Below are 15,197 nucleotides of genomic sequence, written 5' to 3'. Positions count from 1 at the left end.
ACACTCTTAACAGGAACGTTTCCTTATTATCCATAAAAGGAACAAAGGAATGTTCTGCCTTCATAACAGGAATGCACAACCTCAATTTGTGCGGTTTGCGCTCCACACGCTTGTTCCGTTTGCACAACAACAACAAAAATGGAATGAACAGGGCTTGACTTTCTTTGCTTTGGCGTTGCTCATTGCTTCCCTTCCGCTCTGTTGGCAAGGCAACACTTCTGCTCCGTTAGAGGCGGGTTCAAAAGTGAGAGGAAATCCAGTGATCGACAACAGCAACCGAAACCAAAAGACGGGCCAACTGCCGCACGGAGGCCAGCTGCTATCGCATTACACGGTACAGGCCTTGCTGCTTCTCTCTTCACCCCTGCCAGTAGCACTTCTTTGATAAAGTGCTGGAGAGCAGGCGCGGAGGGAATGCCCCAACCTGCCAGGAAATTACACTTTGGACGGGAATGATCTGGCATTCCTGCAGCTTGTGTCTGTCTGAGAAAAGTATTTGTGTAAAGCAACGGTTCCGAACGCTGCTCCTGGAGATCTACCACCCTGTAGGTTTTTTAACAACCCTAACATAGCACGCGCCTCGTTCAACAGCTATAGGTTTCGGTGAGCGGCTAATTAGTGGAATCGGGTGCGCCAAATCAGGGTTGAAATGAAAACCTACAGGACTGTAGATCCCCAGGAACAGGGTTTAGAACCACTGGTGTAAAGGTTACATTAAAAAAGCTAGAGAGAGCTGTGCACACCCCTTATGTCAAGAAGAGGGCGAGTCACTTTGGGTTATAAAAAGTTTGCTGTTTAGACCATTCAGACTTTGTCCCAACATGCCCTCAGCTTCATTATAAACCTGAACAGTAAGGTGTAGTGCAGCCAAGCACACTATACTGACACCAAATGGATTGTTCTATGCAAATATAAAGAGACTTCCAATCAGGTTAGAAAGGATATGAAACAAAACAAAACAAAAAAAAAAGAACTAAATCTGATCTCTCCTGTCTGCCAAGGGAATATAGCACACATGCAAAACATGTAGTCAAAACTTATCAGACAGATCTATACCTGCTGACAAACCATCTCACTAAATTACTGGAGATGTTATTCATTTAATGAAACTGACAAAGCAATAGCATTAACAAAAAAAAAATTATCCACTATAAACTCTATGCCTCAAAACTGCATCACATGCAGTTTAAAAGTGTACTTACTACGACTCACTTTGGTATTCATAGTTCTCGCCGAGTGTGCGCTGCAGTGGTACATGTATCCATGGCTGAAGTGTGTTTCTCGTGGGGCCACTAGAGTAGCCCTGATGTTGGCGTCCATCTTGTGGCCTCTCCTTAAATTAACCAGGGTTATCACATTGAGTTGACATCTCTGTTGCATGTGAGGTCACCTAACGGCTGGCTTCAGATCTAAACCCAACTTGTTAGTCCAGTGGTTCTCAACTCGGGCCAGAAAGGGCCGGTGTGGGTGCAGGCTTTTGTTCCAACCAAGCAGTTACACACCTGATTCTACTAATCAAGGTCCTTAGTAAAGACTCCAAAGGTTGATTAGTAGAATCAGGTGTGCAACTGCTTGGTTGGAACAAACGCCTGCACCCACACCGGCCCTTTCTGGCCCGAGTTGAGAACCACTGCGTTAGTCCATATTGGAATCAGGTAAACAAGTGAGACTGTCTGCGGCTGCTAATTTCATGTGCCTGTTTACGGTACAGATAGAACACGAAAATGTCAAGGTAAAATCAGAACTTTCGGTCAGAACCAGTTTGCAGTCTATGAATCATCAACGACATTTTTTTTCCAGCCATCGATGAATTTTGCTTTCCCCCAGGTGATTAACTGAACAATCAATGCTACTGATTGGCCAGACTGCAGTCACACCTGACTCCCAGGTAAAGCAATGGTGGGAAACCAGCAGTTCTTGGACCTCAAGGGCTGTTATTGTAGTAACAAGGGCCTAGGGAATACCACTATCCACAATGAATTACACATCTTACATTCTTATATATGCAGTCCATTAGTACAGTTGGATACTTACTAACACAGCTCAGGTTAAGTACTCTGATCAAATATACAATAGCAAGACCCCACCCGGGAGATGAATCTACAACTTTGGAGTTACAAGCACAATTTTTCTGCTCGTTATGCTACAGTGACATTCAACAGGGAAGCAGTATTCAAAAGTTCAGCAAAATATTTAACAGAGGGGCTGATGGGAAATTAACTTCATAGATGTGGGTTATGTGTGGGTTGTGAAGTCTATTTAAACTTGTCTTGGAAAGCACTCTGTTGCGAAACATTCGCAGCCCTTGACCTACTGGAAAAACAAATTACAACATTCGCCCGACAGCCAATCACAGTGCCACTACAGGTTAAAGTCCGGGTGAGCTTGTTTACACTGGCTTTGTATTTTCCTTTTCATGTTGTAGCACTCCCTGGCCCAAGAGAGTGAACAGGACCATTTCTGACAAAGATATTCCAACTGTAAGATGTGAAAGCTTTTATGCATTCTAATATAAAGACACCAACATAGAAAAACATTCAAAACAAATGTCTCAAATTTATTTCTGTGTACAATTTTACAGAAACAAGACGCAAATTAGAATAAAAATCTTAATTAAGATTTGTATATTTAATGATCCACAGGATTAATAGCTGCTTATGTATGTGCATGGAAACATAATACATTTATTAATATGTGTCTGCATTATATATGAACATATAATCATACACAAACACATATAAGCACATACTGTACACAAGCACATACATGTTCATGTACATATTCATACATACAGTGCTATCGGAGGCCTCAAAACATTTACAACACATGATTAAAATCATAAACATGTGTCATGTGAATTCAACAGTGTCACAGAAATCACTAAATTCCTTATTCTCAGTAAAAAAGCAAACCTTGGATAAAATATTCCCTTTATATGAAAATACATTTAAGAAAATGTTTCAAGCCAATGGGCCTCATTCACAAAACTTTTCTTAAATTACTCTTACTTTTGCTCTTAAAAATGTAACTACGAAAAAACCAATTCAGACCTTCGTTTTTGTGCACATCCCAGGTGTATATGAGATGATGAATGCTGACTGTTCGTAAATGTTATGTGCAATCCTGTTCATGTGATTAGCATGAGGAAACAGCCAGGAACAAACACAAAGAAGAAAAGAATTATGAATGCCGACATATTCCTGGAAATGTTCTTACATGCAGTTTAGAATCAAATGTGATCGTACGCATGTTTCGTGAATGAGGCCCAGTGTCTCTACACATGGTACAGTGAGTGCATTGTATCACTCTCTCCAATGTCATGACTTTGGACAGAGGTGTGGTAAAAAGATGTTGCCCCATATGATGGTCAACCATACATATCCTCAGAAATTACTTAAACCATAACCAAAGGATCCAGACGTGCCACAGATAACCACATACAGAATAGATACTTTCAGTAAGGTGAGGAAGATTCTAGAAATTATGCAGATGACCCACTATTTACACACTCACACCAAGGACAGTAGAATGGTTTTTCTCCACCCTACAAGTGAGACTGAGATGTGCCACAGTTTGCTAAGAACTAGTTACCATCCACAAGGCTAATGCCTCCCATCCACTAGGGGGCAGCAGTGGCGAGTGGGATCACTTGTCTTGCTGCCATTTCCAGAGGATGGCACCTCTCCTCAGACCCAGGCTAGGCCAGGTGTGTTCCACCCCAAGCAGGTATGTGTAGTTCAGCCACACCTACCTAGAGGCCTGGTCCCAGAGAAGTAAGTCTTTGGAGAAAAAAAAATCCTGGCCCTGTATCAGCACGTTTTGACGCCAGACTTGGAGATGTCAGAGGTCTTCATGATGACGCTGGCGCGGGTTTCGGGGGAGGGGGTGTGGCTGGAAGCGCCGGGAAGGACGGCGGGAAGGGCGGGGGGAAGGACGGACGGGATGTCCCACGGCGTGGTGTTGTAGGCGATGAGCGGGCTCTCCTCCCGGCTGTTGGTCACCCTGAAGTTGGTCTTCCCCGCCGTGACGAAGGTGGCCATGCCGGGCAGCTTCAGCACAGAGTCCTTCCCATCTGCCGGGCACAGATTCCACAGCTCATGAAGGCCCTGTCAATCAAACACAGAGTGGGAGGGGTCAGTGTAGCCAAGACTGACTGACTGTCATGTTCACTCATATGTGCATCCCAAGAAAGCAGCTTATGCTGGACAGCCATCTTGGAAATTTGGAACACCTACTGGCCAACCTGTCTAAGCTCTTGCTAACTATGGGATTGACAGGCAGCCATAACATGGTGCTAGGGCAGAGCAGAATTCTGGGACTCAAAACAAAAATCAAGACCCTTCACAAAGACAGAAAAAGTAAAGCACCGCAAAATAAAATGCTCATTTATTCTGAGAGAGTAAAGGGGCTCCCATCCAGACAAGGCACAGTATTTTAACATTTAAACAAACAAACTTTCCTCTGAGTGCAAAATGCTCGTACTGAGCACCCGGTTGATTCCTGAACACACGCTCAGCCTTTCAAATGGACGTTCGGCTCTTCGTAAATGTTTAACTGGACTGGCTCGATTACTGGAAGCAGCAAAGCAGCACAGAAGACGCGACTGCGGTACGTTCACCGGTACGCACCTCCTTACTGTCCTTCTCGCTGTGAACGCTATCTGTGTCACTGTCTGTGGGATGAAAGCAGAAAGACAAAAAAAACGAATGAAACTGGCAACCCCAATCATTTCCTGACAAACAGGTCTGAGTGGAAAAATGAGATGGTTTGGTGTTTGGCGTTCTGTTCCAGGGGAAGAGAGGAATGCAATCCAACAGATGTAACGAGTTCAATGGTGAAAGTTCCGATCTTGTGCAAATCTGAGACTGATCTACAACAAATTTAGGACAGTAACTTTGAAATCTTGGCCTGTCAAGCAAGGGCTTGGTCAGAATATGACTGAAAGAGCACTTCCCTCCTTGCATAAGGTTCTCAGTGAAAAATTAGTAATGTATTCACGATGAATGGATACTCATTCAAGAAAGCACTACGTTGCCCAGCATGCACTTTTCTCTATAATCCCAGGGTTGTAATCTGAATAATTCATACATACATTAGAGCATAATCACTGCGGGTAATTATTATTACTGTGAGAAACACAAAAAAAAAACGGATCAGTTTTTAAAGAGCACTAAATTATTTCTGAATGGATTATTTCTGTTCCTCTCTTCTCTTTTGCTCTCGTTTATTTCACGGTATGTGCGCCACACCCAAAGGGACAGGCATGACTTGCACTGCCACACCCTCACAGCATCAGCCGCCCGGGACAGACCCCGAGCTGAAGACAGGGTAATTCCCCGGGAACTTTTTCAGTTCGACGTTCCTACGAGGAAGCGGAACATTGCCTGGGGCGCACCGCGCCAACGGTCTCTAAGGGGCGTGGCGTACCCACCGCAGGAGGAGATGGGGGAGATCTGGAGCGGGTAGGCGTGGCTGGAGCTGACGGACTGGTCCTCGCTCTCCGTCGTCACCTCGATGGTCTGGCACACGTCCGGCAGGTCGCCCCCGACGATCAGGTGGTCCACGGCGGAGCCGCGGGTTGCTAGGCGATGGGTGCCTGAGGACGACGCGGAGAGGGGGAAACACCGTCAAAAAATCGAGCAGCTGCCAGAACAAAACATAACCCTCGCTTTAAAATATAATCTTGGATGTTCAATCACACTGAAAACACACAGCAGTAGTACTCAGCATGTAACGGCCATCCAGAAAAGTCACAGTCAAGTGTTTCCGTGGCGATAGGGGCTCACACAAGAATGTGAAAGTGCGTTTACCGATTCAAAAACATTGATCGCATTTTTTAAAATATCTGTGAATGCCTATATTTATTTTGGAATAAATCTGTTCTATTTTTGTGTGTCCGTAAGGAAACAGTACTACCTGCTTGTCTAAGGTTTCAGGTAAGCTGGATATTACATTACATTTTTTACATTACGGGCATTTGGCAGACGCTCTTATCCAGAGCGACGTACAACAAATATTCCCTCTGTTTCACTAAAACGGCACTAAAATGTGGCTAATAAATGCGCAACTGATAAATGTGTGGTTAACAACTTGAGGGGGTGATACGTGTTTGTTGCTGGGGTTCAACAGTGTATTTTCTAGCACAGTTATGATGCAACTGCATTTGAACAATAGCCGTCTGCATCGAGATTAGCTACAATGACATTCCCTTGAGTGTTTTGGGCTTGAAACTGTGTGCTGCTCTCCACAGAACTGTGTAATAAAGGCTAAACCCACTAGCAACAGTAAAGCACAGCCAATCAAATGTCAGCGTGAACACTTCACACAGTTTGATTAGTCTATTCTTGTCTATGATATTAAGAAGAAAAAAAAAAACATCAGCAGTTTAAATTTGGCATGGAAGAGCATGGCCAGAGCAGGTGGAAAAACAATTAGTCCTTCAAGCTGTTTGGACCTTTCATACTTTCATAGAAGTAAAAATAAACCAGCAGTGTGGGGTGTGGAGTGGAGTGATTTCTCATTTAATTTTTTATTTGTTACAATTATTTTATTTTGAATAATTTTATGTAAAGGTTTTATGTGAAATAAAATAACATTCTAGTTAATGTACACACACACACACACACATCTCTGTTGCACTTCCTTACATAAAAGGCATGCAGTAACACTGCCAGCTTCATACGAACGTTGGCCTCGTGTAACTGCTTTCTCAAAAGCAAAGGCAGCCGCAGCACAGCCCACAAGCGGAGCACCTTGTGGCAGACACTGCACCGTTTCCACTGCTGACAGGCCCTTCACTGAGGTACAGTGAAATAATCTGTGCGTGCTTGTAGACCCGCCCATCCCCTGTCACTCAATGGCACTACACAATGCAAACAACGCGCACTGTGAGTCACCGGAATTTATCCTGAAGTCAACAATGAGAGGCTGATTCCGTGAATATGTGAGTGTACTCAGAATATTTTTTGTGCAATTTTGCCCCCCACCTGCCTTGGTTTAAAAAAAACAAAACAAACAAAAAAAACCCTGATGTTATCAAAATGTGGTTTTTCCCTTTTCTGACACAATGTAACTGCTTGAGCGAGCAGAATATCAACCCTTTGAAGGGCAGGTTTTTTGGAACATTTTGTTTTCTGCAAAACTGTAAGTCAGTGTTCTAGAACTCCAATGCTTTCAGTCACCAGAAGTGATAGTGACACCAGCATCAGAATGTTCACTGAAGAACATTCCAATCCCACATTTGCGACGTCACACATTAAAGGGTTCAACTGTTTCATCCATCTGTGTGCAGGCAGGCTGCAGCCCGTCGCCTGCGGGCACCTCGTCTCTGTGGCAGGCTTATGCCCGCGGTCCGCATGGGCATCGGAAAGCCAGGCGAGACGCCCGCGCGGGGCACAGCCCTTACCCGTCAGCACCGTGCTGTCCACCGAGCTCTCCGCTTTCGCCACCTTCTTATCACTCCTCCGCGAGGGAGACCTGGGCCCCACCTGAGAGGGCGAGAGTCCATTTTTACCAAAGAGGCTTCATCTCAGCGAGGAGGAAACCTGGATTTTCACCTGCTGACTGGCTCCAGCTCTCCTGCTCGGTCTTAGACAGAGTAACGGAGTCGCCTTCTGACCTGGTCTATAGATCACGTTTAATTCGGTGTTTGTAAAACCTTCAAGATACCAAGGCTGCCAAACGGCTATGACATACAGAACATACAGTAGATTGCTTGAGACTCTGGATTTATGGAAGTAACCCATAATAATCTAACGCACTACATGCAAACATTCTAAATTTTATTTAGAACGAAGGGTTCATCAGTCAAATGCAGAGCAATCTAAGCACTGTAATCACTTAAATGGACCTCTGTGCATGAACTGCACAATCTATATACCCAGAATACATATGTATCATTACCTTTATTTTATCTTCCCTTTCACCCCTCTTCTTGCCTGAAAATGGAGAAAGCACAGACTCTAAGTACGGTAATCATTCCCTCTCTGTTGCTGTGTTGTTTTCAGTGCAAAAGAAGAAAAATCTGGCTTAATGCTTAATGCAAATGTAATGTAATGCTTAATTGTTCGCATGGTTGAGCCAGCACTTATTTATTTAACCTGTGCAAAAGAAATGACATATGCCATTGCCAAGAGGTCATAAACGAGAAAAGCAAAACTGGAATCTGTGATCATGTCTTGATGTAGAATCATTTAATCAAGTCTTCCTGCATTTACTTGTGTAATCATCCACTCGTGTAATCCCCTGTATTTCTATAGAAACTGAAATTGTTGTTTGTGTTGGAAATGAAAATCTTGGCGCCGGGCACTTGCCAAGGTTCAGCGCGTGCCGAGCTGAAAGAGAGCGCTGTTGCGTTGTCTTGAAATGGGGCGACATAGCTCAGGAGGTAAGAGCGCTTGTCTGGCAGTCGGAGGGTTGCCGGTTCGATCCCCTGCCCTGGGCATGTCGAACTGTCCTTGAGCAAGACACCTAACCCCTAACCCCTAACTGCTCTGGTGAATGCAAGGCATCAATTGTAAAGCACGTTGGATAAAAGCGCTATATAAATGCAGTCCATTTACCATTTACCATTTGAAATGAGAGCGAAAGCTCGCTCGTCCGCTCGCTCGCTCACAGATCCACAGAAGGGAACCAGGAGAACCGGCCCCAGAAGTGCGCGCAGAGGCCGAAACTCATCTGCACCTCACCTCTCTTAGTGGGCCTCTCGGACGGCAGCAGCATCCTGTAGACCCTGAAGGCGTTGGTCCCCTTCTTGATGCTCTTGTCCTTCACCTCCTCGATGTCGGGCAGGGAGTTCATCGCGCAGCGGAAATTGGCCTTCCAGGTTTTCGGGTCGGGCTTGTCCACGCCCGGCTGGTGCTTTCCTGAAGGACACGCGGGGAAGAGGGGCGAAGAACAGAAAAGAAGTTGCACTGATTTAAGATGATGTCAAAAATATATAATAATAATAATAATAATAATAATAATAATGCAAATTTGTGCAAAAAATAAGCCATAAAGTTTGCAGTGAAGCCTTCCTCTCAGTCTCTCAAACTTAGCCAGAGCACTACCAGTTAAATGAGACCACTGAAACAGAACAAAACATTTATGGCAGAATCCTTATCTTTAAAGGCAAAAAGCATAAACTATGACAGCTTGGTTTCACTATTAACCATATACTATCTACTGCCGTTGCAATTCTGTTCTTCTAACAGTCTGTGGCCGTTTTGTAGGTCTGTTATTACTGCCACTATCGTTCATCACAAATGTTGGCGTTCCCTAAAAAAACCCCTCTGTGGGTGTGACCCGTGAGGCCATACCTGTGTGAATCGCCCAGTTCCGGAACAGGGGCGCGTCCTTCTCCACGTCCCAGCCGTGGCGTGCCGCGTGCATCCAGGGAATCTGGAATATTCTCTTCTCCTGCGGGAGAAAACACACGCCGGGTCACCTGACCCACGGAGGCTCCTGACCTGCAGCACACCTGCGCAGTCAGACTGCAAGCCCCTGCAGCCGCTGCACTGGAGCAGCGCACCTGCGCAGTCGGACTGCAAGCCCCTGCAGCCGCTGCACTGGAGCAGCGCACCTGCGCAGTCGGACTGCAAGCCCCTGCAGCCGCTGCACTGGAGCAGCGCACCTGCGCAGTCGGACTGCAAGCCCCTGCAGCCGCTGCACTGGAGCAGCGCACCTGCGCAGTCGGAATGCAAGCCCCTGTAGCCGCTGCACTGGAGCAGCACACCTGCGCAGTCGGACTGCAAGCCCCCTGCACAAACAGAGGGCCCACTCTGCATTGCAAGCCGTCTGAAACCCCTCCACCCCTGGGCGGCTCTGCTCCCCCACCCCGGTGGCGTACACTGGCAAGGTCAGGATCGGCGCCACTGAAACACCGTACTTTAGCCGAATGAGCTACCCAGCAGCCCCGTCTTCACCCTCCTCAATTTCAAATGCAAACAGGACACAGCTGCGTCACCTAGGAAACGTAAGAGAACACCAGCTTGCGTGCCGGTAATCCCTCTGCAAATGTTTGGCTGTTAACGTAATTCCTGAGTACACAAAACGCTTTCGGTTTCTTCCCTCGTTTTTATTTTATTCTGAGGCGACGGTCAACCGCCCTGCAATGATGCAATGTGTGCGCAAAAGGGAGTTTTACGGAGAGGAGTCCCGCTATGTTAAATTGCCGAGCAGATATAGAAGGGCCGTATTTAGATGCTACAGTGTTCCCGGCTGCCAAAATTACTCTGCAGGACTGAAGAGCAGATCGGGTGAGGGTTACAAACATGGTGGACGTTTCTGATACTTGAAAAGCGGAAAGCATCTCACTGTTTCCTGGTGGAATCACACAGTAATACAGGAGCAAGCCACTACTGTAAATGTACAGTAGCGGCTGTACATTTACAGAGAATTACTGAATATACAATTAATCTAGTTATCTATTTAGAGGACAGTTGGTGGTAAAGTTAAGCATGCATAAGACTGGGGTGGGAATTGTACAACATAGAAAGACATTATAATTTTCATATTTATATATCCTTTACATATCATAAAAAATGTCCTCTCAGTAATATGAGATCTGACATGAGGATCAACAGACACAAACATAACAAAACAAAATTTAAGTCTTTTTAGGAGCTTCAGAGATATTTTATTTCCTAACATAAGTTGCGAAATGCTCTTTCAATTTCAACAGGCGTTTTGAAAAAAGAATTTCAGCTATTAATGCAGAGGAGGAAAGCTGTAAACATTTGCATGAACCTGCTGGTGTGTGCCTTCCAAAAATATTTATGTGAGTGACTCACGATGATGTTTGCACATTGAAGGAACTCATTCGTGTGTGTCTGTCATTCCAACAGTGTCGCAAACAAAGCGGTCCCCCAGACCTTCTCAGCCTGTTAAACGCAGTTCCACAGCGAGACTCCCCCGAACAGCATCAAAGAGGAGGCAGATACCAAAACAGCTCACATGACCTGAAAGCGTTTCGGTGAGGCTCACTGCTGAACGCCACATTTAAAAAAATAATAATTTATTAAAGGAAGAAAGTTCAGTTCATTCTGTACTCAGCCTGTTGGCCCATTTCGGTCCTGGCATTCCACCTGATGTTAAAGCATTTCAGCAAGCTCACTGGTGAACGCTACATTTTTATTTATTTATTTTTTTTAAAGAAGGAAAGTTCAGTTCATTCTGTACTCACTCTGTTGACCCATTTCAGTCCCGGTATTTTGTCCGAGTTTATCTGCTCCTCCAGCCACGGCCTCATGCGCATTCTCTCCACCGGCATGGCCACCTGACGGCAGGGACAGAAGCATTTGCATGTATCCTCCACTCACTGTGCAGTACAGAGCCTGCCCCCAGCACTCAACCACATCCGAGGGCCCGGAGACCCAGGCACAAGTACACATCTTACCCGGGTGCCAACAGAAAAAAAAAACAGATTCTATTCATCAGAGAGACACAGGTTTGTAACTTTTTTTCAATGTGCTGGTTGAATAAGAAATCGCTTTTCTCTTTTGTTTTCATGTGTGAATTCATTTTTTAAGCAGCAAGTCTTAAAAAGACAGGGTTGTGTGACCATCACTTTTGACGCAGCTCATTTAAGTTGGCACTCCCGCGGCCTAGTAAAGTGACATTTGACTGTTTTTTTTCGCCATTTTCACTGCTGTCCAGAGTGTTGGTTTGGCAAGAACGCGTTACAGAGATGTGAAGGTGTGAACGTTTGTCGCAGCGTGTTCGGATGTGGTGGAGGGCAGTTAGCGGGTTTCGCAGAAAGCCCAGCGAGAGCAGGTGACACCTGTACAAGGCACACACGCCCCTACACTTTCAGCTCAGAACTACAACCTCCAATGGCTCAAAGTACAGAGGTCCGGTGCCTGTACCTGTGTCTCAAGTCCTCATACTGCTGCATGCAAGCACATTCAAAAACATCACCCCCCCCCCCACCCACCTGACAACAATGTACAGACATATCTGCCACTATAATAATAAATCCTTCTAACTGCTATCTGTCCTCTGCGCCGCCCGTGGTTAATATTCACCTGGTGATAAACATAATAAAACGTAATAAAAAGGTCCACAGTCTTCCAGACAATAAGGCTGGACTGGACTGTGGTAGAGAAATACCATTGTGTATTTTAATTTTGCACTAAATATACAGGCCTATACCTGCCTTCTTCAGAGTAACCATAATATACTTATTTTGACTGATTTGATTCAGATCAGATTATCAAAAGCAAAAAGTAGTTAGATTTTTATGAAACCTGAAGTTTAAAAAATTCCAGTCTAAATATCTTTCATTCCTGCTGTTTGCATGGGCATTTGTATTTATTGTATGTATTATAAGTACCGATACAGTACATGTGTATACCCTACGATACATTCTACTGTTTTTTATAGATATTCTTGTGCTTAGAAATGGTGCCTCAATAATAGTTTTTCCTTCCTCCACAATCAAACTGAATACACAGTATACGCTTACAGTACATACATTAATAAGTAGTTCACAATCAGTACACTGATGTCAAAGCACTGTAATGACTAAAAAGGATTTCCTTAGTTTTGGACAACCCCCCCCCCCCCCCCCAAATCTGAAATTGTACCATAGGACCTACTTTGCGGATATGAAATATATATATATCAACTTGGAATGGGGGGAATGGAACAACACTGTTCACCTATTTGGCTGTATTCTGGAAAGGGCAATGCATGTGAACCTCTGATCACCGACAGTCAGCACACCCTAAGCTCTTTGGCATGGCAATTAGCAGAGCCTCTAGGTACGCGCCCTCCCAGAACTGGTGAAGAAGCCTCTAGACTTAAAGAGCAAGGCTCCGTGTGCTTCTCTCCAAGTTGACTGTTAGTTCCTAACGTATTTTTATTTACTGTACTGAAACGCGCTTTTCAGAGGATAGCCTACTAATTTCAACTCTCATGTTGAGCTTCAGTAACGCTGTCACGTGGGCAAGTTCCTCGGTAGGGCGGTAAGGATTGTACACTGTCACTCTAAGCCAAAGATGAATGAAAGATTTCACTAACATATGTACTTTGAATTTACAGTATGTATGCACTAATAGGCAGGCTTACCCGTGAAATTACGAAAACTATAAACAGTGATGGTTGAACGAACACAACAACGCATTGTACCTTGGACACGCGCGGTATCTACAACTCCACGATTGCTTCTACAACTGTGTTGTTCTAGACTACGCAGTTGTTACCCTTAAGTTTATACAATGTTTTAAAACATGAAGGGCTTTTTAGTTCAACTTCAGCATACCTGCACAACACACGGACAGGTGACCGTATTGAAAACCGAATCAGCCCCAACTGTTCAAAAGCAGAGAGGAAGAGTATCTCCGAATTTCACTTACGTAGCCTACACTAGCTACAAACAGCCCTGACCTTGTCAAAAGCCGTTTTGACTGGTCGCTGACTACGGAACCTTGTTGGTTTTGCTGGTGTAACCTTGATATACGCTAGAGTTACAGAAAAAGAAAAGAGAAATATTTTTCGAAGGAATAAAAAGATTGCTTGTCAAACACATTCAACTCAGACAGATTACACCGACGTTCATAAGTCTCTGTACAGCACTTAATGCGCCATCCCTTGTTCTAGAATTAAATGTGCAAACGCGTAACCAACTAGGCTACAATCTCCAAAAAAGCACGACTTATTCTTCAGATATTACAAATGCAGAAAAGACAACATTAGAACAATTTGAATCAATATAAATCACAAATAAGTATCCAGTAACGTACCAACACTTATTCGTTCTTATCCCATCCCATGTGACGTTTCTGAGCATGACAATTGTTCTCATAATCACAGGAACATATATCCATATTTAGACTTTTGCATGAATTATTACCGCTGGTTCTGGGTTCTTATTCAATTCATATTGTTTTTTTTAGACTGTTGCAATAGCTTACATCGTGGGCAATAACCAAATTCGTCATGGCCAAAGTTACATCGACTAACTGACAGCTGCGAGTTGACTATCGGTAGACAAACACCGTCCTAGACAGTTTACAGCTCGCTTCCATTCTAGTGAGTTGAAGCAATCCAAAAGTGAAATCAAACCTCTGCCTTGCGTTTGACTTCCACTTCCATCCTTTCGCGGGGATTATAGACGATCCTTTTTCGATGAAGCTTCCTGTCGGTCAAAACATAATAGACAAATTCTTCCCTATCCGAAGAGGGAATGATCTTACCTGTGATAAGGCAAAATGTGCCCTGTACAAACGCGGCGAATGTTCTCACAGACTTCAAATCAACAGTTAAGTTTGTGGCCCGTGGTTATAAAACGGAGATTTTTAACTTCCGTCTCGTTCGGTGTCCAGACCGAAAGCAAAACAAGTAAAGGAAACGGTGATCTGGAAATCCCCTCCCAACGCGCTTGTTTCGCTTCAGTTCATGCCTAGAGGGCGTAGTGCAAACGTGTGAGCGTAGGAAGGCTTCTGTGGTATATTATTGGTCTTCATTTCTGCGTATTGTCGGAAACCGAAATTTCGTTTTCGCTTCGCAGTGACTTAAAACGCGACCGAGGGGTTCTGCTTTATCAGGGTAACTGCGGAATTGTCACTCAGCGCGTATGTCTTCATGTAATAACTCCGCAAACGCACTTTAGCTACAGGGAAATTCCTCTACCGAAGTGTTTTTGCATTAACAATTGTTTTTGCAATACCAACCATTCCAAGCTGTTTTCAGCGTACATCTAAGCCACACATTGCATACACCTGCAACACAGTCCCATCAATTAAAATTAACGACTTAAACCACCTGCTTTTTTCGTGACTAAACAGTGTCATGTAAATACACAAACAGCTGTCTAATCCCATAAAGCCTTCCTCTGAAGAATATTTTACCATGAGATGCTACGAGAATTTTATCAATAATACTGATGTATCAAGAATAGTTAAACACTTAATTCACCAGTGATTCTCCGTCTCTGTAGGTTCCCAAAGAGTGTCTGTCTCTTTGTAAATACACACTAGGAGTCCTAACTCCTGTAGACAAGAAACGGGGGCTTATTAGTGAGAGAGTTCCGTTAACCCCCGTCTGCTCAGAGGTCTGAACGTGACTGGATTTGAAGCAGTGATGCCCTCCCAGGGGCACTATGGTCCTGAGCTCATACAAACCACGTACTCATTGACATTCGTGTGACTAAATATCACTCCAGCGGAAAGGCCCCTCCCAGTGTCCAGCCGCATGTCCGCACTGTGCTTTCGTGG

The 15,197-nt window shown here is 44.5% G+C and overlaps 1 protein-coding gene across 4 annotated transcripts; it reads right to left on the bottom strand.

The window, feature by feature from the left end:
* Positions 1–2,536: 2,536 nt before the first annotated feature.
* Positions 2,537–14,468, bottom strand: irf2 (interferon regulatory factor 2). Of its 4 annotated transcripts, none has more exons than XM_035427444.1 (9): positions 14,178–14,468; positions 11,165–11,257; positions 9,300–9,399; positions 8,688–8,864; positions 7,903–7,937; positions 7,406–7,487; positions 5,432–5,596; positions 4,629–4,672; positions 2,537–4,106 (listed from the first exon to the last, which is right to left on the bottom strand). In XM_035427444.1, the coding sequence occupies exons 2-9, from the start codon at positions 11,249–11,251 to the stop codon at positions 3,810–3,812; spliced, it is 987 nt and encodes a 328-aa protein (XP_035283335.1). In that variant the 5' UTR covers positions 11,252–11,257; positions 14,178–14,468; the 3' UTR covers positions 2,537–3,809. The 4 variants fall into 4 exon arrangements, with proteins under 4 accessions (XP_035283335.1, XP_035283334.1, XP_035283336.1 ...); XM_035427443.1 differs by lacking the exon at positions 14,178–14,468 and adding an exon at positions 14,047–14,172; XM_035427445.1 differs by lacking the exon at positions 14,178–14,468 and adding an exon at positions 13,725–14,026.
* Between the last annotated feature and the right edge of the window lie 729 nt (positions 14,469–15,197).

Source organism: Anguilla anguilla, chromosome 7 (assembly GCF_013347855.1).
Source record: "Anguilla anguilla isolate fAngAng1 chromosome 7, fAngAng1.pri, whole genome shotgun sequence".
Classification (NCBI taxonomy): domain Eukaryota; kingdom Metazoa; phylum Chordata; class Actinopteri; order Anguilliformes; family Anguillidae; genus Anguilla; species Anguilla anguilla.
Note: the sequence above shows the minus strand (reverse complement) of the source record. Positions and strands in the feature narration are given on the sequence as shown.

Coding starts and splice junctions, on each gene's coding strand:
- irf2 (XM_035427443.1), bottom strand. CDS start 14,076: ATGGAAGTGGAAGTCAAACGCAAGGCAGAG. Junction 11,258..14,046: donor AAGTCAAACGCAAGGCAGAG/GTTTGATTTCAC, acceptor CCCTGCCGTCAG/GTGGCCATGCCGGTGGAGAG. Junction 8,865..9,299: donor GAACTGGGCGATTCACACAG/GTATGGCCTCAC, acceptor CGTGTCCTTCAG/GAAAGCACCAGCCGGGCGTG.